This window comes from Falco punctatus (assembly GCF_963210335.1).
Source record: "Falco punctatus genome assembly, chromosome: 7".
Taxonomy (NCBI): Eukaryota; Metazoa; Chordata; class Aves; order Falconiformes; family Falconidae; genus Falco; species Falco punctatus.
Genome location: NC_137587.1, coordinates 54,667,426 through 54,690,594, shown reverse-complemented (window position 1 = coordinate 54,690,594; position 23,169 = coordinate 54,667,426). Strand labels below are relative to the sequence as shown.

The following is a 23,169-nucleotide window of genomic DNA, read 5'->3' as shown; positions in this document are numbered from 1 at the left end:
CAATGTGTGGTATGCCGTGCTGGGACCATAATGGAATGCAGCAGGTCAAACCTTTGTTCTTCTCTCTTAGCACTGCACCAGTAAGTAATACAGGTGCATGCAGGGACTATATCTAAGGTAGTGGAAGGGATCTAGCACTAGGTTTAGAAATAGCTTGTGCAGTTCATTTATATGTAATGGTTTTGGAAGAACATAAATTGCTAGCTTACTTTTTTATGAAATATGTAAGATTAATTCTGTTATAATAGTAGGACAGCCCTATCTTGGAGGCTGAAGAGATACTTTGATTTGGTCTTTTGTTTGTGTGATACCAAGCATAAGTCTTTGTGGTGTGGCACTGGTGTATGGCGTTCTGAATAATCATGCTATATAGCTTAGGTTCCCAGCAACTCATGGGTTTTTTCAAGCACAGAATTTTTCACAGTCGCTTTCATTCCAACAAGTACGAAGAAGAGGTGGGACATGAAGCTTTCAGACTGCTTTTAAAGGGAATGAGTATTTTAAAATTCAGTGGTCTGTTTTCCAGTTCTTCTTTTATAGACATTTTAGGTAGGTCTTTGATGACATCAGAAAAGCTGACCAATAATAAAATAAATCTTTCAGAGTAATTTCTTTTCCCCACTACTGCTTGCAGAGACCCTGCATATACCTGCATATAGTTAGGACATGATACATTTAGAAAATCTGTGTAGGCCTTTTGAAAGTTTTGTGTTTTGAGGGCTAGGCAGGGAGTGGCAGTTTAGACAGTACAGGGACAAGAAGAAACTGCTGTGGAAGTTTTACTGTGTTCTATAACTATCATAATTTTCTTTCTAGTAATTGTAAGGAGTGACTGACAGGTATGATACAAATATAATTTTATATAGACAAAAACCATGCTGGAAGTAGGGCAAAAAGTCTTAAATGGAGGTAGGGAATCTACTGGAAGGATAGCGGACTTGTTTCAGATCTTTCTGCTGTTGGATGTTGTCAATTTGCTCTTAAGTGATTTTCACTGTTCCTCTTTTACAGTTCCATTATCTGGAACTTTAAAATTTCACTTTTCTCCCTTCTGTTCTCCTGTAAGCAGTAGATCAAGTAAACTCAACTATCCCAGAGCTATCTTCCATATAGACTAAAAGGGACAGTGACCCAGGCCCATTTTCCTTTTGCAGAAGCCTCGGATTGTAGGTAGGATTGGCAGTGATAAGGTTTCCCCTCATGTTTGTGAGATTGTGTTCCACCAAGTGTGAAAACTTCACAGTTTTGGTCTTTCCATGAATTATCCTGTCTGCTTCCTTTTCTTTTCCTTCCTCTTCTCTCCTAAAGTTATTTCCTGTCCTTTTTCCATAGCGCTGTCATTTGTTATTGACCTAACACCCACTTTGTCTTCATGTGATATTGCTGGTACTTTCTGAATAGTCAGCTGCATAGAGAATCCATTATTTAGCTTGGAGAGCAAGGTCAATATTATGTAAAGCTGGAGGACAAATTTTATAGTTCCTTCCTGGAATTTTGCTGTGCATGTGTGAAAATCTGGAGTAAACATCCATAATCTGTTACATCCCTCTTTTCAAAAAAGGCACTGATTAAATAATATAGGCAGTGCCTTTTTGTTTTTGGTAAGAAAATTTGGAAATCCATGGAACCAAATGTAATTCGATAATTTAGCTTTTAATAGCTTTACATTTTCAGAATTCTGAAAGTTCACTCCTCCAAAGAGAAGACAGTGTGGTATGCCCTAATCTTCCTTTAATGAAAAATCTTCAGCTGATTCAGTCTTAGGAGTTCCAGGATTATGATATTGGATACAAGGGAGTTCCTGTTTTTATATCATCAAGGGAGCCAGGAAGTGGTCTTAGTGCCATAGGAAAAGTGGAAATGTCAGATCTGTTTTATTTTTCCATATTCCTTCACTAGTTGTATGCAAAAGAAGCATACATGTAATGTGAGGCAATAGCAGTAAAGGATCTGTGGCTCTTCAACAAGGAGGCCAGGAAACATATCAACTGGTGGGACGGTGTCTCCCCACTGCATGCCAGACAACATCTCTGCCTGTATTATATACCACAGGAGCCCTGCCTGTCTGGCGCAGCTAGCTGGCTCACATGCTGGATGCAGAAAGTGTGAGGTACTTTATGGCAGATGTATTACAGGCATGGTTTGAAGGAGGATGTGTGGACAGGATAAAGGGCAAGCTTCATATACAGAGCATGGCATTTAACAGGATTGGGAAGGCTTGCCCCCCCCCCCCCCCCCCTTTTTTTTTTTTTTTTTGATAGATCTGTCCTGTATATTTGGCTAAAGAACTGAAATGGATGAGTGGACACAATTCCATGCCTTTGTGATGCTGTAATGTTAGGAAGGCTGCAGAGCTGTTGAAGGGAACAGCCATGTCTGGCACAGGAGTATGTTTCTCAAAAGCACGCTTTTCTGCTTGTGTTGGCAGGGAGAGAAACTGGGGTTCCAAATTACAGGGGTTTTCTTTTTTTTGGTAGGCTGGTCTCACATAGCTCATGATACCTAGCTTTAAAATAGCTGTGAAAGGAAATGTTTTGGAGGCATTTTTTAAAAAAACCATGCTTTTGACCTGTTAAACCTTAAGTGTTCCTCTCTTGTGGTTCTTTGTAAAGTATCATATCGCCACCAAAGAACAAACTGCTACAGAAGAACATGCAGAGTATTGGATTTTCAGACATGAGAACCTCTGCTGACAAGTTCTCTTTATAAACAAAAATGTCATAGTTTCGATTTTTGGCAAAAATAAGTTGTTCAGAAAAATGAAACCACTTCTGAGTAATGATAAAACATGGGACTTTCATACCCACTGGGGGCCACTATTTAAAATGAGTATTTAAACACCTTTATGAAGGCTTATTTTAAAAAGAAATCCCCAAACTGAAAGGCCTGAACTGCTTTGCGTGCCAGTTTTGTTTATTCACAGAAGTTTTTAAAGTTTTCTGTCCCTGAAAATGTAGTTAAAACACAAATTCAGTTTGGAATTTTGTGATTGCCTTGAGGAGTCCAAGGCCACGTTTCTGCCAAAATAGGTGATCCCATCATTCCCTGGTGCTTTTTTTTTTTTTTTTTTTTGTCTCCCCTTGGATCACTAAAGGTGAGTGGTGGCTGCATGGTTGCTGGCTCACAAAAGGAGAAGGGAGGATTGTATGAGCTGAGATAAGGGTGTGCTGGGACTTCTGGTTTTGGGGATAGTGTTATTGCTGAAATTTTCTAAGTCAGTAACATACAACATTGAAGTAATTGTCTTGCACACCAACATATTGGAACTTTTTGAAGAGCTTGACCCTGTAGCCTGATGAAACTGGATGTAACCACACACGGTTTTCATGGGGTTTCAGTATGAGGAAGGGCCTATGTAGATACAAAGGCTTAGGCCTGTAGGCTCAGGCTGAGTCCATGGTGAAGTCGTTAAGTCAGTTTCTTTCAGCTCTTGACAGTTTTCAAGGAGATACGTGACTGAAAGTTACTGTTTTGCTGAAATTTCTAATAAAATAAGTTATCCGGAGTATACAGTGAATACCCTCCAGTGCTATCTGTAAAACTTAATGTGTTACCTAGTGAAATTAATTTGCTTTGTTTATGCCTGATTGCGTTTCTCGGGTCTTTAATTCTCTGTTCTTTTGGACTTGCTCTACATGACTGGATTTACTTAACCTGTTGACCAGCAAATGCAGCTGTTTAAATTTATGGTGTCACTGTAGAAAATCAGGCTATTTCTTTTCTGGACTGTTTGCAAGTTTTCAGGTGAAAATTTGCTGCCCATTAAAATTTAGCTTGGTATGAACAGCAGTGACGTTACCAATCAGAATATGTCAATATACTTTCATTTTTCTGAACTGCTGCTGAACTTTTAATCTCTGAAAGATGTTGATGATTATATGTCCTTGACTATGTCATCTGTGGTTTTAGCAAGTAGAATGCTTTCCAAAGAAAACAATTTATTGAAGTAGTCATTTCTTATGTCCTGATCAATTTGTATATGCTGTTGTGATAGAATTTGCCTCACAAATAGGAGATAACTGATTATATAAAATAATGGGATGAGTCTTCTACCTCATTAAGAATTTATGCAGAATCATTGCTTCTGTTTTCTGAAAAGTGTATTTTTAAACTCCTCTGAGACAGCAAATAAAAGTACTAGCAAGACTACATAAATGTAAAATTAAAAGTATTAGTTTGGCATGAAAACTGGAATTTATCTCGCCCCCTATTTAAAAAAAGAGCTTGTAACTAACTACAAGGAAACAACAAGCCAGCCCCACAAACAGGGAAATTGTCTTCCTAACTACTGTTAAAATATCTAACCTCTTTTCATAAGCTTAAGAGTAAACAAACTGTTCTGTCATAACATTTGAGGGCTTCAGCAGACTTAAAGAAGATTAAAACTGGACAGTTGTAGCTGTCAGTGTCCCTAGCTGTCAGCTCCTCCACCATATCAGATGTCAGAATTTCAGTTGTTAATAGTATGGAACACAAGGCTGATTGCATTTACCTGAGCAGTATGCCAGTCTGCAAATTTTTGTGGCTGAGGTGTATACTCAGCCATCAGAGTTTTCAGATGTTCTCATTTTTGACATGGTGACATCCATGAGAGGAGTGGGGCAGACAGATGGGAGGGGAACAGCTTCAGTCCTCTTATCTTAATCTTTTGCTGTAAGCCTGCCAAAGCCTGAGATGCCAACTGTACAATGTTTGTGTAGAAATATGACCATAACTAATTAAACAATTAAAGTTATTAGAGGATTTAGGTTTTCATCAGAAAGACTGTGTGTAAGGAAAACCAGTAATGTGTTTTTTAGGTAAAAAATGTTTACAATATTGCAAAACCATTTTTTTGGTATACTGTAAAATAACTTTTTGATATTATGTAGTTCATGGGGTATATTATCCACTGCTGCTTGACATCCTATAAAACAGAAACCCTAAATAAAGCCTTCAACTATTTGAATGGTAGGGCCAGCTGTCTTATTATCTTGTAGATGTAGCAGGGATTTATATATATAATTTTTTTCACAGTTCCAGAAAGATAAAATGCTTTATTTAAAAAAATGTTGGTTTAGCACTTTGATTTCTACAAGATTTTATTGTTTTGTATAGTAAAATTAAGTTTTATTAGTGTAATGCACATGAAGAAGACAAATACACTTCTTTATAGTTTTAGAGACAATTCAAATTAAATATATTAATGGTTAATATAAGATAGATTATTAACCTAAATTCCGTTTCCACTGTACACTGGGGGTTTTGGTGTTTCGTGGTTGGTTTTGACACCCCTCCACCCCAACCCCTTATCTAATATTTTTAGCAACTTTGCAACATGTTTGAAAGTTCAGCTTTTGCAGTTGCCTGGAATTAGGCATATTGTAATTTATTGTTTATTGGTTCTCCATGCAGATTAATTTAAGTCCTTTTTTTTAAAGATTTTTTTTTTTAATTTTTGTTTTACTTTTATTAATGCCTTTTTCTTATGGTTGTTAATTGTTACCGCTATTGGCAAATTCAGAAGAACTTTACTGTTTTTATACGTCTGATAGTACATACAGCTTTAAAGTGTAGTGTAACCTTTCATAAGTAATTTTTCTAAATTTGTTGGTGGCATTTCTAATCTTGCTAGAGTTGCAAGTGGAGAGTCTTTTAAAAGACATTTATGTATTCGTCTACTGCAGATGTATGCTACCAACTGTGTAGAGATAATGATTTTTTTCACTTACACGTTCACATGCAAATACGCCTTGAGTGATTTTAATTTACTTAGAGTAGTATCAGCACACTGTATTCTGCAAACTAGAATTCTTTTTATAGAGTTCTGAATAATTTGTATTTTCTGAAAACATTAATTGAGACACTTCAAACACTTTCTTGCTCTTTAGAAGATACAGAATTTTGTTGCTTTTTTTCATGGGCTGTTTGATGTCTCTTTGTTAGTAATTTTCAGTTACAAAATTGTGTCTTGCTAACACTTTCCCTAGACAATCATGCAGATTTGATTTAGAAGTCTGAGAAACTTTATTGCATAAATTTTATTTTGCAAAAACTTGAAGTAATTTAAATTTTTATTTCATTACATACCTGTAATAGTAACTTCTGATCAACATTGTATAATGTAACAGTAATACAAAAATGGAAAGCACAAAAAATTCAAAATGCTTGCTTTTATTTGAAAACAACTTTTGAACTTTTAAAAATAGTTCCATTTTTGTTGCCTTGAGCATTTTGAGACATTAATAAATGTAGTTGCACCCACTCAACAGTTTAAAGAATGGAGTGGAGAGCCTGGTTTCTTGCCTACCTCCAGCAGCCATTTATTAGATATACAGTGTATAGTTTATGTTACAACTCTGTACAGTGCTATCTTTTTTCCTCCTTTGTTGTGTCATCCACCATCAGTGCAGCTCAGAAGCTGATTTCAGTGCCCACTAAGTCAAAGGAGATCTCTTCATTGGCTCTGGGTGTTTAGAATCAGCTTCTGCTATTTTGACTTTGTCATTTTTGTCTCAGCTTATATATTGAAACATTGTAATTAATGTGAGATGTTATGAGTATTCAGCAAAGAAAGTAAAGTAGTATGGAGAAATACACAGAATGGAGGCCCAAGATAATGTAAGTGTATTGGTCTTTGCTGTTCCCTTCCACTGTTCTTGCTGCTTCATTTTCCCACTTCCATTAGCTTTCTTTGGCTTATCTTGGTTTTTCCCTTGTTCTGTTTCTGTTCCTGCTCCAGGAGGTCTTAAATGGAGATCAAATCTGTAGTGTCTCTTTACTTCCCTTTACCAAGTTAATTTAACCCCTGAATTAATTTTGATGAATTTAACTAGTTCACCAAATCTTTTATTATCTAAGGAAGTCTTTGACTGTGAGACTGCTTTTTTTTCTTCATTAAAATTATTTATTGATACATGTAGCATTGCGTTTAGAGAAACTAGCTGCTTTTTTTGGATGAAGTAAACCTCCTGTTGAGGAGGAGCTGTTGGTTTTTAGGGAGGTGAAGAAGTTTTTGAGGGGATCTTTCCTGCTAGAAGAAGTACTTGCATGGAAACTAGCATACTATGAATATCAAGCCAAACTTTTTAATTCACTGTCAGGGAAAAAAATCATAATTCTGCTGTTGATTAGAATTACCTGAGGGATATGGTTCATGCTGAGATACGCAGGAGGGTGAAACTGGTTGCGGAGGTTTGTTTTTCCATGAGACATCCTGTTGTTTGTTTCCTCTTGATGATTATTCACCATTGATTAGTGATCTTGGTTTTGTCAGGCTTCAGTGATTACTCAACTCTCCAGCTCAGTTCAAAAGTTTATTCCCTCCAGGTTTTGCATCAGTCTGACAGCCCTGTGTTTCATTCTTTTGTAGACACAGCTCCTACTGTCACTGTATTGCCTCTGCCACTAGACAGTTGGCTCATAATATGCAACGGACAGTAAAGTAAAACACCCACAAAACCAGCTTTTAGAGAAAGAAAGAATGGCATTTAACATTAGAAGTGCAGGTGGGGTTTATTTTATTGTTTTCTAGAACTGAAAACAGTTTTGGGACATAGAGGCTGGAGTTACCATACCTATTGCTTCTGAAAAAGGTAATATATGCTAGCCGTATTATTCCATTTCTGTTGTTCAGCAAAATATCTGTTTTAAAATAGCAAATGGAGTTTTCTGGAACAAGCCTACAATTGGGGGATTGTCAAATTTATCTGTAGGAAAGTTTATTCTTATGGATGACAACAAGATAATAAATGAAAAAAATTATTATCAGATGTCTTTAGAAACAAATATTGAAAACCAGGTACATAAAAGTGCATCTCAAAGGCATGAGGATATCAACCTTCTTTGCAGTGCTTTAGTGACCCAAAACTCATAACCTAAAACTGCCTGGTTGTGTTTCGCTCTTCTGGGCTTATGTTTAAATGTTAATATGGCTGATACTAACTGCTAGCTATAGAATGAACATTGATTTGTGAAGGGTACAGTCGTCCAGTAAATATAGTGGAGACACCCAAAGCAAAAGCTGTTTGGGTTCAAAAAGCTGTACTAGATTTGCTTATTTGAAGTCATTTGATTCAAAAGCAACTAGCATCAACTCTGTGTAGGTAATCTTGTCCGTTGTTATTTCTTAACATTTACAGTCATAAAATAACATTAAATTGATACAGAATCAGGCAGTCAGACATTTGTCTTTGTATCACTATGCATTTGCTTTGGACTTTGTATTTCTTGTATATTGATTTGTTTGCGTATTACTCTTAGTCTTGATAGTCACACTGAATGGTGTACTAGAGTAATTAATGAAATAATGTAGAGTATTTAAAACAGTGACATTTTTGTGATTTCTCTTCTATTCAGCTCTAATCCTCTGATAATCATGGAGCCGTATTTTTCTGGTTTTAAGCACATGCAGCAGGACTATGAAGTCACTCTTGAACTCACGAGTGAGGAGACTCATAAATCTAGAAATGCACAAAACTCTAGGACAGGGTCTTATGGTGTCAGTATTAGAGTCCAAGGAATTGATGGACATCCTTACATCGTACTAAACAATACAGAAGGATGTTTGTCAGAAAATCCTCCTCCTTCTGGAAAAGAACAGCAAGTAATTTCTCAAACTGTAAGCAAGCCAGCCGCAGACTCCAATACTGCTTTTAAGTTGGAGGACAAAAGCAATGAACACACAAAATTTCCTGGAACGCAGCACATGCAGCCCTGTGTGCTTAAAAGCCTAAAGATAACCAATATGGATGAAAAAGAAAATGGAATATCAGATTTTAAAGATGGAACAATGAAATCCTCCAATTTGTTGAACTTTCAAAGACATCCTGAACTTTTACAGCCTTATGATCCTGAAAAAAATAACTTGAATTTGGATAATTACCAGTCTTCTGTGTGCAGTGAGTCTAAATCTTTTGCGGATGAAAAAACGGAAGCAAAACCTTGGATTTCCTCATCTAAAGTAGTGTCCCTGCAGAAAACAAATACGTATCTTGCAGAGCCAACCAAAGTGAATTCAAAAAAGATACAGTTAAACAGGTCAGTGGAAGCAGAAGATCAAAATAAGCAGCTGTTGGATTGTCCCAGTAGCACAATCAGCCCCAATGAAGTGTGTGTTTCAGAATCATTTTCATCTGCAGGAGGATCCCCTTGTGTTAGTCCCACTGTATATCCGGAGACAAGAAGATCTAGACCAGATGTTCTTCCCTTCCGCAGACAAGATTCAGCTGGGCCAGTATTGGATTACTCAAGAAGATCATCATCCTCATCAGCTACTCCCACTTCCGCAAATTCCTTATACAGATTTTTACTTGATGACCAAGAGTATGCCATCTATGCAGACAATGTTAATCGGCATGAAAACAGGAGATATATCCCATTTTTGCCTGGAACTGGTCGTGATATTGACACTGGTTCACTTCCAGGAGTAGATCAGCTAATTGAAAAGTTTGACAAGAAAGTTGATCCTCACAGAAGAGGTAGGTCAGGAAAAAGGAATAGAATTAATCCAGATGATCGTAAAAGATCAAGAAGCGTCGATAGTGCCTTGTCGTTAGGGCTTGATGTAGATTCAGATTATTTAGGTGAATGCAGTAAAAGCTTGGGTAAGTCAGACGAGCACTTGCTGAGACCATCTAAAGTTTGCCTTCACAAGCAGTTATCCAGAGATCAAAAACCACCTTCCAGAGAGATGAAGATTTCTGCTCGTAGTATTGGAAAACTGCAAATGCCTGATAAAGACACTCAGAACAGCAATTTCAATTCTTTGCAATACCATAAACAAAATGGAGCTGATACAGACAGCTTGATGTTTAGGTCGTCTACACTCCCAGGAGAGAATAAGAGAGAGGAAATTAGAACAGTAACTTCTACTTTGTTGTTGCCAAACCGAATCACAGTTCCATCTGATTCAGGAACGAAAAAGATTTCTGTAAAAACATTTTCATCTGTCCCTAATATACAGGTAATTTTTAATTTATTCTTTAAGTTGTGTTTTGCACTGTAGCATACTAAAATGGTCATACTGTTGAATGCATATTTTTATGCTTTTCATTAGAACAAATTCCTATCACGCAACACTTGCAAATGGATAGCAGAATTGTTCTGGAGAAATGTAAATATAAAAAGTTATTCCCATAGTTGCAGGTATAGAAAATATGGTTTCTGAAACAGCTTATTCTTCTGTGGGTCAAGAAAGATGGTGGGGCCAAAGAAGATTATTGTAAATGATGTTATGATGATTCTTAAGCATAAATGCACAAAAGTAGAATGCTGAAATATATGTAACTCCACGCAAAATTGTTTTCTTTTGGTGTAGAGTATGCTTTTTTTTGCAGCAAACTGAAACTCCAGTAGATCTTTGTGAACTTTAGGTCCACAGTACATAAACATTTTTGTTTATGTGTAGAATAGAATGGAGAATTTCAATTGTACAGGTTGTATTTACAACTGTTGGAGGATTATATCTTTTGACATTTTATCTTGTCTTTTTAGGCAACTCCTGATCTCTTAAAAGGCCAACAAGATCTTGCACAGCAAACTAACGAAGAGACTGCTAAACAGATACTTTACAATTACCTTAAGGAAGGGTTAGTAAACATAATTAACTTTTGGAGAGGAGACTGTATTTTCACAATATTTATGTTCTATTACCTTCAAAATGTAAAATTCTAAAATCAAAGCTATAATTAAATGAAATGCCTGTTTCATAATTCTGCATCTCAGCTGTGTCCTTTAAGGCATTATAGAATCTCAAGATACCCAGGCAATCAGGACTTACAGAAGGTATTGTACAGGATTTGATTAAGTTTGTGAATTGGAATAGGTTTTGTCTTATAAATACTTCTGGAGTAAAACTTCATGTGATATGAAGGTTCACGAAGAATTCAGATCATACCTCATGGGAGCTTAAGCTTGTGGACTTTTTAAACAACAACAAAGTGTTTTCTTGTAAGGTTTGACAAAAGCTCTCTTGTTGCTGTGCATTTAATCCTTTGTCCACCTGTAACTCTTTTCCTTGGTATTTTCTGATGATAACTTATTGAAAAATGTGGGAAGGAGAAATGAATTAAAATATACATGATGCATTTAAATTTTTTTGCATTCCTGATGTAGCAGGGTCTGTGAACTGTTAAAGTGTTATTTTATGGTGCAGTAGTCAGGACTTGAAAAACCTAGTACTAATTACTTATAATTTCAGTATGTTTGAATAATATACATGTTGAATACCTGTCTTTCCACAGCTATGGACTTGTAGAAGAGAGTTGCAATTAAAGAGTTCAGTGACTTTTTAAATTATTTTCTAAACATTCAGAATACAGAATATAAATTTTTAGCAGCCTCCGTTTAAAGGGTTTCTTTAAAGTGTTTAAGGTAATTTCTGACTAGTTCACATTAGAGTGTTGGGGTTTTTTTTTCCTATGGTGGTGATTTTCAATAGTTTGGACACTCTGAATTTGTTTTAATGTTAACAAAATAGTACCTTTGATCATATATATCATAGCTTACTTGTACTGTCTGTGTCTTAGAAGTGCTGATAATGATGATGCAACAAAGAGGAAGGTCAACTTGGTTTTTGAGAAAATTCAGACCTTAAAGTCGAGAGCTGCTGGGAAGACTCAGGTATTTTTTTTTTTAAGTTGTTTTGTAGTAATGCTGTGTTCAAACAGGGCTTTAAAAATTTGAATCCCCTCACTGACTTCAGTTAGACTGTTCTTGTAGTCCTTCAGTAGTATAGCTTAATTTTAGTCATGCAATGAGGTGACTTATGGGAAATCTAATTGTTGATAATTAAAAATGAATGTAAAGCAGTCTGCCATGAGAGCTTCTACATTTTGCTCCTATGTTTTAGAAGGAGATGCAAACTTAACATGAACATTAAAAGGATGTTGGATTGAAGCTAACATACATAGCTGTAAAAAATGGTGGAGCATCTTCTCACTATAGTGGTGTAAACAGATAATTGAAGTGGAGAGAGTATTTTAATGTGTGATTTAGGAAAGCCCTAAACTAGAGTATTGTTTAAAAGCCATATTACAGTAATAGCATTTGACAGTCTGCCTACTGAAAAGTTTTTGTTTCCTGCTATGTGGAGGTTCTAAAACAAAATGAAGAAATGTCCAGTTGTTGCAATGATGGTCTAAGAAGGATTAAATGCTTATTTTTGATGAATACATTATCCTGGGCTATAATGAGTCAAAATGAAAATATAAAGCACGTCTTAAGAAATTACTGAAAAACTGTGTTTGAAAATCTGTCTTGACATATAAGCATGAATCCCTTTGATGTCCGTTTTGTGTAATTGGTGATACCCCAGTCAAATCTGGCCCGAAGTACTCGTGATTTAATTCATATGTTTGTCTAATTTGAATTTTGCTTTAGGTTTGTGTATTTTTTGTATTATTGGCAATGTGCCTTGAGCAATTATCAAGAAGTTTTATGAAAATCAAATCATGGTTCCTTTGAAAATATTAGCTTGGCTTGACCCATATGAAAAGTCCCTGGTGAGCTCAGACAGTTGATGCTACACTTTATTAACCTTGCTTGTAGCTTTACTTCAGATTTTAAAAAACAATTACAAAGACCATTTTGACTTTGTGGGAATTAACATCTCTATTTAATTGTAGGTTTCAGATTCTTCGGCTGAAGTAAAAGCATTGGTAGAACAAAAAGCAGAACTTGAAAGGAAGGTGGAAGAATTACAGAAAAAACTGGATCTAGAAATTAGGGTATGTCACTTGGTTATTATAAAGCTTTTGACTATTTCAAATATACTTTTGTACGTGATAACTGATTAACCAGCTGAATCTTTTTTGCTTCATATTCCTTTTAATCTAGATATACCTGTTCTTTTACAGAAGACTTTTTATTTTAAGCGCAGCTGCTCATAGCATAGTTAACCTTTTTAAGGAATCTTTCTTCTTTGTATTTGAGAATGGCTTTGGAGCAGTAAAGAAAAATATTAAGCACATGCACATAAAATTTCTTGGCTATCTGCAAAGTTAAATGTTAATCTGTTGACTGTGATGAGACAGATTGGAATCAAAGACAAACTGTATTACTCGTGTAGCTGCTGTTTGTTACTTACAGCATTATTTTTACAGTGCTGAATTAAAAGAAATTAAGTACAACTATGCTCTGAAGACATGAGAACAACAGCTTGGCTTCTTTCGGTTTACATTTTGAATCTGTGATAAGAATCAATATACTTGAAACTGATTAGATAGTACTGAGGAGACTTCACTTCTCCCATTTCTAATAAAAATAAAAAAGCAGTGCTTTGTGTGTTTTAGTAAGCATTCCCAGCTTTTAATATTCTTAGATTAATAAGCACTTCTACAAGTGAAAAATATCAAAGTCTTGGAATGGCTTCTTTCATATAATAAAAAAGAGCCTTTGATTGATTTATACTTAGTTTATTATCTTGCTTAACTTTTGGTGTACAAAATTCAGAATCAGCAAAATTCCAAAGAAGAGAGAGATGCTACACGAGCAAGCCTGAAAGATCTTCAGTTGCAACTTGATGAAAGTATATGTGAAAAAGAAGCCTTAAAAAAGCAGCTGGAAGAAAGTGAGAAGGAACTCAGGCAAAACCTAGAGGAGTGAGTTAATTCTAAAAAAAGTTACTTATTGGAATTTATGTCTTTTCTTAAACCTTTTAGATTAAAAGTACCTGTGTCTTCAGAATATGATAAAGGAATCAGAGTGACATTTGTTATTGTAGGAAATGTTTCTACCGTTTGAGAGTGCCATGTTTTTGGAATATCTGGGAGGTAGAGAAAAACTGCTGAATTTATAGTCTTCCTCTTAGTGTGAATTGCTGTAATGATTCATGGTCATAATATATAGTTCAGGTCTTTAAAATATGGAAGCACTTGAATGCTTTAGTTTAAATGCAGTTTTAAAATTACTATGTAGTTGAAAAGTACAACTTTCCACTTAAATATCTACCTAAGAGTTCTCATTTTTACCCCTCTGATGTTTCATTTTTCTGCCTCATTATATCCCATTCCCTTGTGGGGAACATGGGAATAGATGCTTGTATCTTTTTAGTACTTGAAAGAACAAATTACTATTTCTAAAAATTAAGAAATCCTGTCTTATTTTTCCTGATGAGGCTTTTTCAAGTGAAGATGGAGCAGGAACAACACCAGACTGAGATCAGAGATCTTCAGGACCAGCTCTCTGAGATGCATGATGAACTGGATAATGCAAAACATGCCGATGAAGGGGAGAAAGAGGTTCTGATTGAGGTTAGTTATAAAGTACCAGAAGGAGAATGAAAAAATCAGAAGAACTGCATAAAAAGTGGGAACTAAGATACAGGTAGAAGAAATTCATGCCTTAGCTTTTCCCATTCAATCAGTCCAAAACAATATACCATTATTAGGTGACCTAAGCAAGCATGTTGTAACAACTACATTAATACTAAAAGGAATACAAAATATAAGTACCATTATCTCATAGAATGGGAGAACAAATAACATATTGGTTGAGGAACAGCCAAGTTATCCACTATTACCAGATAATCATCTCAGTCAGTTTTAACAGTTGGATAGGATTTTGCTTCACAACAGGAAACAGAAGTTTAAAGAAGGTGTATGTATTAGCAAGGCCGAGTGAGATTCAACTAAGAAAAAGTAAATATTCACCAAAGCAATCTTTAAATTGTTGACTTTGTTGATGGGGCCAGGTAGAGAAGAGAAGGGATAGAGTCTGAAGAGGAACAAAACAGTTAGGGGGTTCTTGTCACCTTGGGCTTAAAGAGGAATAGGTTGTATCCCTGGTTATAGTAATTTACTGATGATGAAATAGGGAACACTGCTTAATAAATTTGTTGATAAGGGTGTGTAAGAGTATCAGTGCATAATGGTTCAGAAGGAAGATTAGAGTTCAGAGTTATCTTAATACTTGGTAGTACCAAAACAATTAACTTTTTTTTAATATTAGTGCAAAAAGCTAGCTTTAAGAAATGGAAGCTAAATGATAAAATGTGAAATAGGGAACAAAACCATAGACAGTAGATCTCAGGAATATTAAAGGTGTTTGTATGCAGGACATGCTGAGTAGAATAACTAGCTTGTTTTGTGTAGGTGAGATTTGATTACTCTCTTAAATTACTGTCTTAAATCTCTGTTGAAATCTGCAGTTGAAAGTTGTGTGTAGGTAAGGGAATATCTGGAATGGTGGTGATAGTACTGAAAAACATTACCTGTGAAGAAGGACTTTAATCTGAATGGAGGAGTGAGGGAAGAGTCAGAAGAACATTTTGTAGAATGTTGCTATAAAGGAGACGATGATCATTTTTTCTATGTTATGTAGGGATAGACTAAGAAATGAGAGACTTAGCTGCAGACATTTAAAGTAAGTGTTGGAAAACATTTTCTATCAATATGCATAATTAAGCAGTGGAACATGGTTATCCAGACAGTAGTAGAATCCCTTTCATGGTATGCTTTTAAGAACAGAATAGATGATGTGTATCAGGAATGCTTAGATGTGCTGATCCTGATTCGTTGCAGGGGAAGTTCACAGTTTTTTTGAAAGTGCAGTTATTCACAGCTTGAGAAATACCGAATTAGATAATTCTTGAAGCGGTACATTTTTGAGTTGTTATTGTTACATTCTGTGTTTGTATACATGCACGTGTGTATTTATTCTTCAAATTCACTGACTATCCCCTTCCTTCCCAGCAATCTGGAGAGGGGAAATGACTTCTAGGGTGAACATGGTGGGAGGAGGAAGAGTGTAAAGATATGGACTTGGTTGTGAAGCACTTGTTTTGTCTTCAGCACCTGTAGAAGCAACTTTATTCTTTCCAGCAGAAAAGACAACAAAGAATTATCATTGGGTTCACCTCTCTTGCAGTGTGGGGAAAAAAAAGGTTTTTCTTTGTTCTTACCTACCTCTCTGCCACAGAAGGTAGGACTGAGGGAGTTGTTAAATTGTACCCTTAGTTTGATTCCTGCTTTATTTACGGACAGCAATAACATACCCCATCCAAATTTTTTCATGCTTTTGCAGCATCAGGTGTATTGACCTGTTACATAAAACATCAGCTTTATGTTATACTTCTAATAAGGTTTAGTAAACTTTTAGCTTACTAAAAAAGCCACAAAAAATATGTTGGTCATATGAAATAAAGTTGGCCTTGGGGAATTTATATGCTTTCCTTGCTGAAGCACAGAACATCCATTGGAGCCATTTGTCATGCAATTGTGTTTAATTTTATTCTTTAGGAGCTCATGCAAATGAAGCAGGATCTGCAAGAAGTATTAATAGCAAAAGATCAACAAGAAGAGATTTTGAGAAAGAGAGAGAGGGAGCTTACAGCTTTAAAAGGAGCACTAAAAGAAGAAGTATCTAGCCATGACATGGAGATGGATAAACTTAAAGAGAAACACGATAAAGAAGTGCTTGATCTGCAACAGAGCCTGGAGGAAGCAACAGAGGTGAAAAAAGTGATTGCAGTTAACCTTTACAGGGAAAAATCAAACCTCTCACAGATGTCTATACTAGATGCTTTGAGATACTGCAGTTTTCTTAGCAAAATAATAAGTAAAGATTTGGGCTAGGAGACTTAGCTGCTGAGAATAGGTTTTATTTCATACACTTACATAATGTTTTGATTGTTTGTCACAGCTGAAGTTGCGGCCCTTTCTTCGAGCAGTTATTTACTACATTTCCTTCATAGCAGACTTTGTGAGAGAATAGATGGGAGTATAGTACAAAGGACCATTTGCTTGTCTTTGGGTTAAATGGAATCACTGAAACCTTGTGGATGCCCTGAAGAGTGCCAAGTATGCTTTGCCAGTGATGCTGCTGCAATAGTTTTGGAGCTTCTAGCAGTTCTCTGAAGTTCATTGCAGCCCACTGTTCCTACCTTCAGCTCCTTGTGTCATGTCCTGTTCCCTGGTTACATTGTCCCGCCTTGTCCCTTCAACCACTTACTACTAGGGTGGTTTTATGTTTGTTTTATTTTGTGTCCTTTTCATTTATTGAGCTTATCTTGTTTACTGTATGGTCACATGAGTGCCAACACGAGGGAAGTAGCAGGGGTTGGGTGTCTAGAAGCAGCCAGGAGTAAAAAAGAACTGAAGGAATTGCCTTTTCCAGCATCAGCAGGAAGTCTTTGTGAGGGGGAGAATAGGAACAGTTTTCAGATGTAAATATCTGTTACTGTTTTCCAAAAGATTTCCTTTGTGAAGTTATCTTCACAGAGACAGCGACTAAGAATTTATTGAAAGATTGGTGTTTTTTTTAAGGGGACAGTTCTTTCTCAAAATAAAAATTTTGAGCATTATTTTTACAATGACAGTTATTTATGTCATTTCCATATCCCCTTCCCTCATTTTATTTCTGTTAAATATTTGAGAAAATTTCTACAGGGAAGCTGTGCTTGACCTATGTAAGTCAAAATTGTAGGCCTGGTTTTATGCTTAGAAATATCCGTGCTAGTTTTTATCTTTTACCTACACCTTATTGGTGTTGAGTTGCAGTTATCCTACCGATCATGGCTGAAAACATGATGTAGAACTGAATTAAAATTAAGCTTGGAACTTGAAAGAAGTTTCCAAAGCTTTATATGCTCTATGAGCCAAATAGGAGCACATATGGAAGAAGCTGAATAGTTACTGTGTGACTGATTTCGATAAAGAGTATTCTTTTAAAGGATTGGCTTTGAATGTGCAATTTTCTTCAGTGGTAGAAAAGTTTATATACACTGATTTATTTATGTAGCCTAGGACTTCTACCTGAGATTTTTTGGCTTTGCTTGAATGTGTTGTTTCTTTTTGTTTACATCATCATGAAGATATTTGACTCATCTGAGCTGCTTGAACTGAATTAATTTTTTTCTTTGAGAGAGAAGTAGAACATCTAAATTATCATTTTTTATTATACAGTAATTGTAGTGACGGCTTAACCTCAGTGAACCATCTTTCAAAGTTACTGCATGGTAATTTACTGTATTTCAATTATGGAACTGTAATTACAACTGACAAGAAATGAAAGAGTAGTCTGTTTGCATAACAATAACAGTCTGGGAAATGGCTCTATGACTGGGTTGCTGTGGCTTAGTGATAGTTATAAATAGCATTTATTTACTTGCATGACATAGCCTATCTAATCGTAAATTTAATAAGATATTCAAAAGTGAAATTTAATTAATTAATGTTGCTCTGAGCACCAGTTCTGCTTTTCTGATTGTTGTTTTTATTTTAAGTAAAACTTCAATCATGCATAGTTGGAAGGCGTTTGGTGATTGGTTTTTTTGTTGGTGTTGTGTTGTGTTTTTTTTTTTTTTTTAATCTCAGCAGTATTAGTATTCTTAATGATTTTTTTGAAGCCCAGCATTACCCCTATGTCTACTGGCTGAGATCAGTTGCTGAGTTTGATGTATCATCTATCAGGAAACTATAACCAGTTTCTGTGGAGAGTTAGATGGGTGATCTGCTGTCATCTTACATATGATGTTGATTGTTTTTATAATTAATCAGAGTACCCAGCAGTGTGTGTGAAAATCATGTTTTATACAATTGAAGCTCCTTGACCTGTTAAACTATCTTTTTTATATTACTGCAAGTTAGAAAGATTTATATTGGATTGTGGGATACAAGAAATTTACATCAAAGATTAGTGGAAAGTGCCATTCTGTTGTATTTAATGAAGAAAACAGGTGTGTAAATGCTGTAATAGTGGTTTATCATACAGAAAATATGGATACTGATATTTGCTAGAGCAGGGTATATTGGAGTCTGTATGTATAAGGTGGTAACTTCATATGTGGCTTCTGTATCATCCAAATTGGTATGCTGAATAAAATTATTTTGTGATATGTATTAGGCCAAAAAGAAAGTTTTTACAGGGAGAAAAGAAGTAACTTTTGTGCCAGTGTTAAATCAACAGAATTTTTCAGCTGCTGGAGGTGTTGGATAGGTTGGCAAGTCATGTACAGTGCATTTAATCTGTGATTAAAATGCCACATAGATCTGTTTTGAAATCATGTTAGAAGCATATTCAGGGTAATCTGATAGGAGAACAGAGCAGGGTTATTTGTCATGTGTGGTTCTTTTTTCATGCTCACTGATGTGGTGGTAGGCTTTTTTTAAATAGAGATTTTTATATAAAGCCACAGTTATTAAGATGCTAATATTCTTTGCTACAGTTTTAACTCAGTTTTGTGTTATGTCTTTTGCTTGTGGTGGTCTTGAGATGGCTGTGATTGTTCTTAACTTCCATCGCCTGTTTATTAAGACTGAGACCAGACTATTTCCATTTAACAGTAGCAAAAGTTTTACTCTTCCATAACGTACCTCTGTGGGGTCATCATTGCCTTTAATAATAAATTAAAAAAATGAATGTTTTTCTAATTAAAGATTGATTTCTTCATAACTGCAAGTGCTAGAGCAGAAATTAATATGAATCCCCTACTGGTTTTAATCTAGTACAAAAATTTGTATTACTTAATCTGACCCTACAACACAACAGGCCAGAATTGTACTACTTAACCATGAATGCTCTGTTACTGTACATGAAGTGCCACTGTTTCAATAAAATTTGGAAATAGCTTTTGGAATGTAATACTGTAGGTAAAAGGTTGTGGCAAATAGCAGCTTGTACTGTTCAAATTCCACTGAAATTGTATCAGCTCGGGAGTGCAGTTCCAAACTGCACAGCACTGTCAAATTTATGTTTTGAGAAGCAGTCTGCACAAATTGTGTTGCTCAGAAAAAGCTGTAATCATCACATTATGAAGAGGCTTATCTAAGCCTGACCTTGACTGGTTTATTCAGGGTTCATCATACTTCCGACCTTGTCTTCAAAATGATAAGACAGAGTTTAGAAGCTGATACATTTATCAACACATTTAAGAATGCAATGAAGCTTGTTGGTCATGTGAGCTTTAACTGACATGTATGTGTTAAGACATATGATATGATTAAAGAGAAGAAGGAATTTTACCAGAACAAGTGGTAGGAACAGCAAAAGACAGTGGTTACCTTCTGCACATGTCATGAACTAGAAGTGTATTCCTTTAAAATAAGAAAATAATACAAAATGTTGAACATTGTCAATGAGAAGATACTTTGGTTTTGTTCTTGTTTTTTTCCAGTCAGTATGAACTGATTGTGAATTTAGATGAATCTAGCACAGGGCTGTAAAGAAATTTGAAATGAAAGTGAATATTGAATCTTTTTCTACCTAACCTGATAATATGATACTTCTTCAAAGCTAATAATAATCTCCCACATAGAGCAGCAGTTCAACAAAAGCTAGCTTAAGCATTGTAAATGATACCGATATATACTGTGTATGACTTTCTTGTAGAAATGGCTTGGCATATGTAGTTTAAATGTAAAATGAAACATAACTAAATCTAGTGTATTCTGAGAACCTATTTTGTAGTAATGCTGTACAAACACCAAACAGTAGTTACCCAGGTTACTTAGGGTAAAGTGAAGACTTAACTGATTGTGGAGCATTGTAGAGACACTGTGGTACATAAAGTGATAGACAAATTTAATGTAATTAACTGTAAAATTATATATAAGGAAAAAAACCAATAGGAGCCTGACTAATTTGTACCAATCTAAGGTGTGAAATCTTAGGGCCATAATAACTAGCTCTATAAAGGCATTATCTTGATAGCAGCAAAAGAAATGTTATATGACAGGAATTACTTGGGCAAAAGAACATCATTACACCCTTGTATAGATACATTCATAGCTCATCTGAATCTGCATCCTGAAATCTGTGTCTGAGTCTGATCCGTTCACCTCCAACAAGATACACTACAGTTGGAAAAGATTTAGAGAGATGAACCAGGATTTCGAATGCGACTGGTGGGGTTATTTTTTTTTTTCCTCTGCTTGCCTGAAGGCAGCCTTTCACATCTTGAAATAACACTTTTTTTTGATTGTTTCAATGGTAGAAGCTGGTTGGTGACTGATCTAAACTGTATACAGAGTGAAAGAATAGTGGACTGACTGGTGCAAGTCAATGTTTCTTCTTTCATGACCTGCCTTCGCTTGCTTTTGCATTTTCTGCCTGCCTTTACCAGCACTTTAAAAGCCTGGTATGTTTTTGATTGATTTCCAGTGTGGTCCTACAGACACAGATGGAGTGGGGGAAAGAGTGGGAGGGTGCACAGACAGATGCATGATGGTAGAACGAAGGCTGCAGGCACTCCTTAAATAGGCCTGGTTATTGGAAACACGTATTTCAGAACTGTATATGGAAAATCTGGGAGACAGATTTGATTTGTTTTGCTGTAAGCGTCTGTTCTATGCATGGAAAGGAAGTTGTTTGGTAATTGCATCATGCATGTTTTTAGGCACCCATTAAACGAAATACCAAACAAATTATGGAATGCTAGCTGTGTTGTCAACAAGAATAATAAACATGCCTCTAAAGTCCACTGAAGATGTAACTTGGTGACTTTGGTTTTGGATGCTAAAGCAAGCTTTTTAAGTTCCAGCTCCCCTGGTCTTTCATTTCCATGCAATTTACTCCTCCATTTGTTTAGTGGGGACATGTGTTTGGATGCAGACAGTACCATGAAGCTACAATTCAGTGAGTTTTATGCTGTATGTAGAGTCAAGAAAGCCTCTGAGCAAAACTGTCCTGCAAAATTCTATTTGTGTTGGATTGTAACACATCTAAACCAGACCCCAAAAAAATGATCACCCAGGACTATTTCAGTTAGTCTGGGGTGGGAAGGGGGGTTGTTTGTTTGTGGTATTTTTTGTTTGTTTCTGAAAGTTGGCAAGAGTCTGTGCAGTCAGATACTTCTTTAATACCATCAGGAGGATCACTAATCCTTATCAGCAGAAGTCAGTGTATGTATGTTCAGGTGACTTGTCCTGTGAAAGTATATGTTTGTTTGTGTATGTGTGTGAAGTGTTTGACTGTGTAAGTCCATTCAGTAGGGTACAATGTGAACATAGAACTAGTTAATATTTCACTCTAGTCTTTGCAACAACTTCTGACCTTGGAAAGACTGTTAGTATAAGCCGATCTGAGGAGGATAATATGACATTGGTATAGCTACTGGTTGAGAGGTTAATACTTTCCTGGCTTTGGATTTTATAACTGGGTAAATGTTAGGTCATGCCTGTATTGGGAAATTTTGTTTAATATGCTCTGTGTAAAAAAGAAAAAAGTGCATTCTCAGTTCTAAAATGTAGGCACTTAAATCTTTCATTGCATCTCAAATGAAAACCTATATGGTTCTGGAATTAATATTAAGGATAGGATACCATTTCGATCAGCAAAAATGACCTTGCAAGAAAAGTCTTGTCTCTAAACTGTCACAAGTGAGTAATTTTTAACCAATTAGTAAAATGGCTCTAGCTGAAATGGAAGGAAAGACTGTCTGACTTGCTTGTAAATTTGTGAGCTTGTTTACTGAATAATCTCTTGAAGTACAGCTGAGGATTCAAGTTGGTTGCAGCATACCTCACTAAGAGATAAAAACACACTGACCCTTTTAATAGGTAACTCATAATGGTTAACTTCCAAAGGCATAGCCACGTGTTAAAGTAGGCTAGGCCTCATTTTGAGATGATGGGAAGAATTAATATAATCAGTTGAAGGTAGAAGGGCAGTAAGTAAAGTTGTTTAGGCCATTTAGTCTCTTCTCCAGAAGCTTTTTTGTTTGGAGTTTTTTTTGGGGTTGAGGGGTTGGTAGCCTAACAGTCCATTCTGCTTTTAAGGAGTTTTTGCGTTCTTTTTTTAGAGGTATGAGATTTTATTATCCATGCTATCCAGTGTTGCTATATTATTCATCCCAGAGCTTTTAACTGCTTTAAGAAATAGTGTCTGAGCTTAGAAGAATTGCCTAAAGGTGCACAGTGGGGAAAAATACCGGAACTACAAACAGAAATAAAGACCTATTATTTGCATTCATGAGCTTTAAAAACTAGATGGCTATACCCAAATAATACTGATTTCAGAAGCTGTCTTTATTGAAGAGCTAAAAAGGATTGCAGTTAAAGTGCTGTCCCTATGTTGAGAATCACTATATTTGTCTCTTTTCCTTGGGTGTCAGTCTTGAGGTGAAGGTTGGGTTTGGTTGTTTCTTTCTTTGGAAATCACCTGCATGTTACCCAGGGAAATCAGTGGCTAGTTGTTTTATTTAAACTTGATTTATTTATGTACAGAAAGGAGAAGAAAAGACAATAGAAAGGG

General features: G+C 35.8%; 1 protein-coding gene across 6 annotated transcripts in view; it reads left to right on the top strand.

Moving 5' to 3' along the window:
* The window catches only part of CGNL1 (cingulin like 1), a 63,906-nt gene that overhangs the window by 8,390 nt on the left and 32,347 nt on the right, over positions 1-23,169 (top strand). For 4 of the 6 annotated variants that reach the window (XM_080396576.1, XM_080396575.1, XM_080396573.1 and 1 more), the window contains exons 2-8: positions 8,338-9,943; positions 10,474-10,568; positions 11,508-11,601; positions 12,606-12,707; positions 13,432-13,580; positions 14,096-14,231; positions 16,218-16,430. In XM_080396576.1, coding sequence (XP_080252702.1) covers positions 8,357-9,943; positions 10,474-10,568; positions 11,508-11,601; positions 12,606-12,707; positions 13,432-13,580; positions 14,096-14,231; positions 16,218-16,430 — 2,376 coding nt within the window. In that variant the 5' untranslated portion in view covers positions 8,338-8,356. Of the gene's footprint in view, position 1; positions 7,575-8,337; positions 9,944-10,473; positions 10,569-11,507; positions 11,602-12,605; positions 12,708-13,431; positions 13,581-14,095; positions 14,232-16,217; positions 16,431-23,169 lie in introns of those variants that run through there. The other 2 variants (XM_080396577.1, XM_080396574.1) reach the window with 2 other exon arrangements.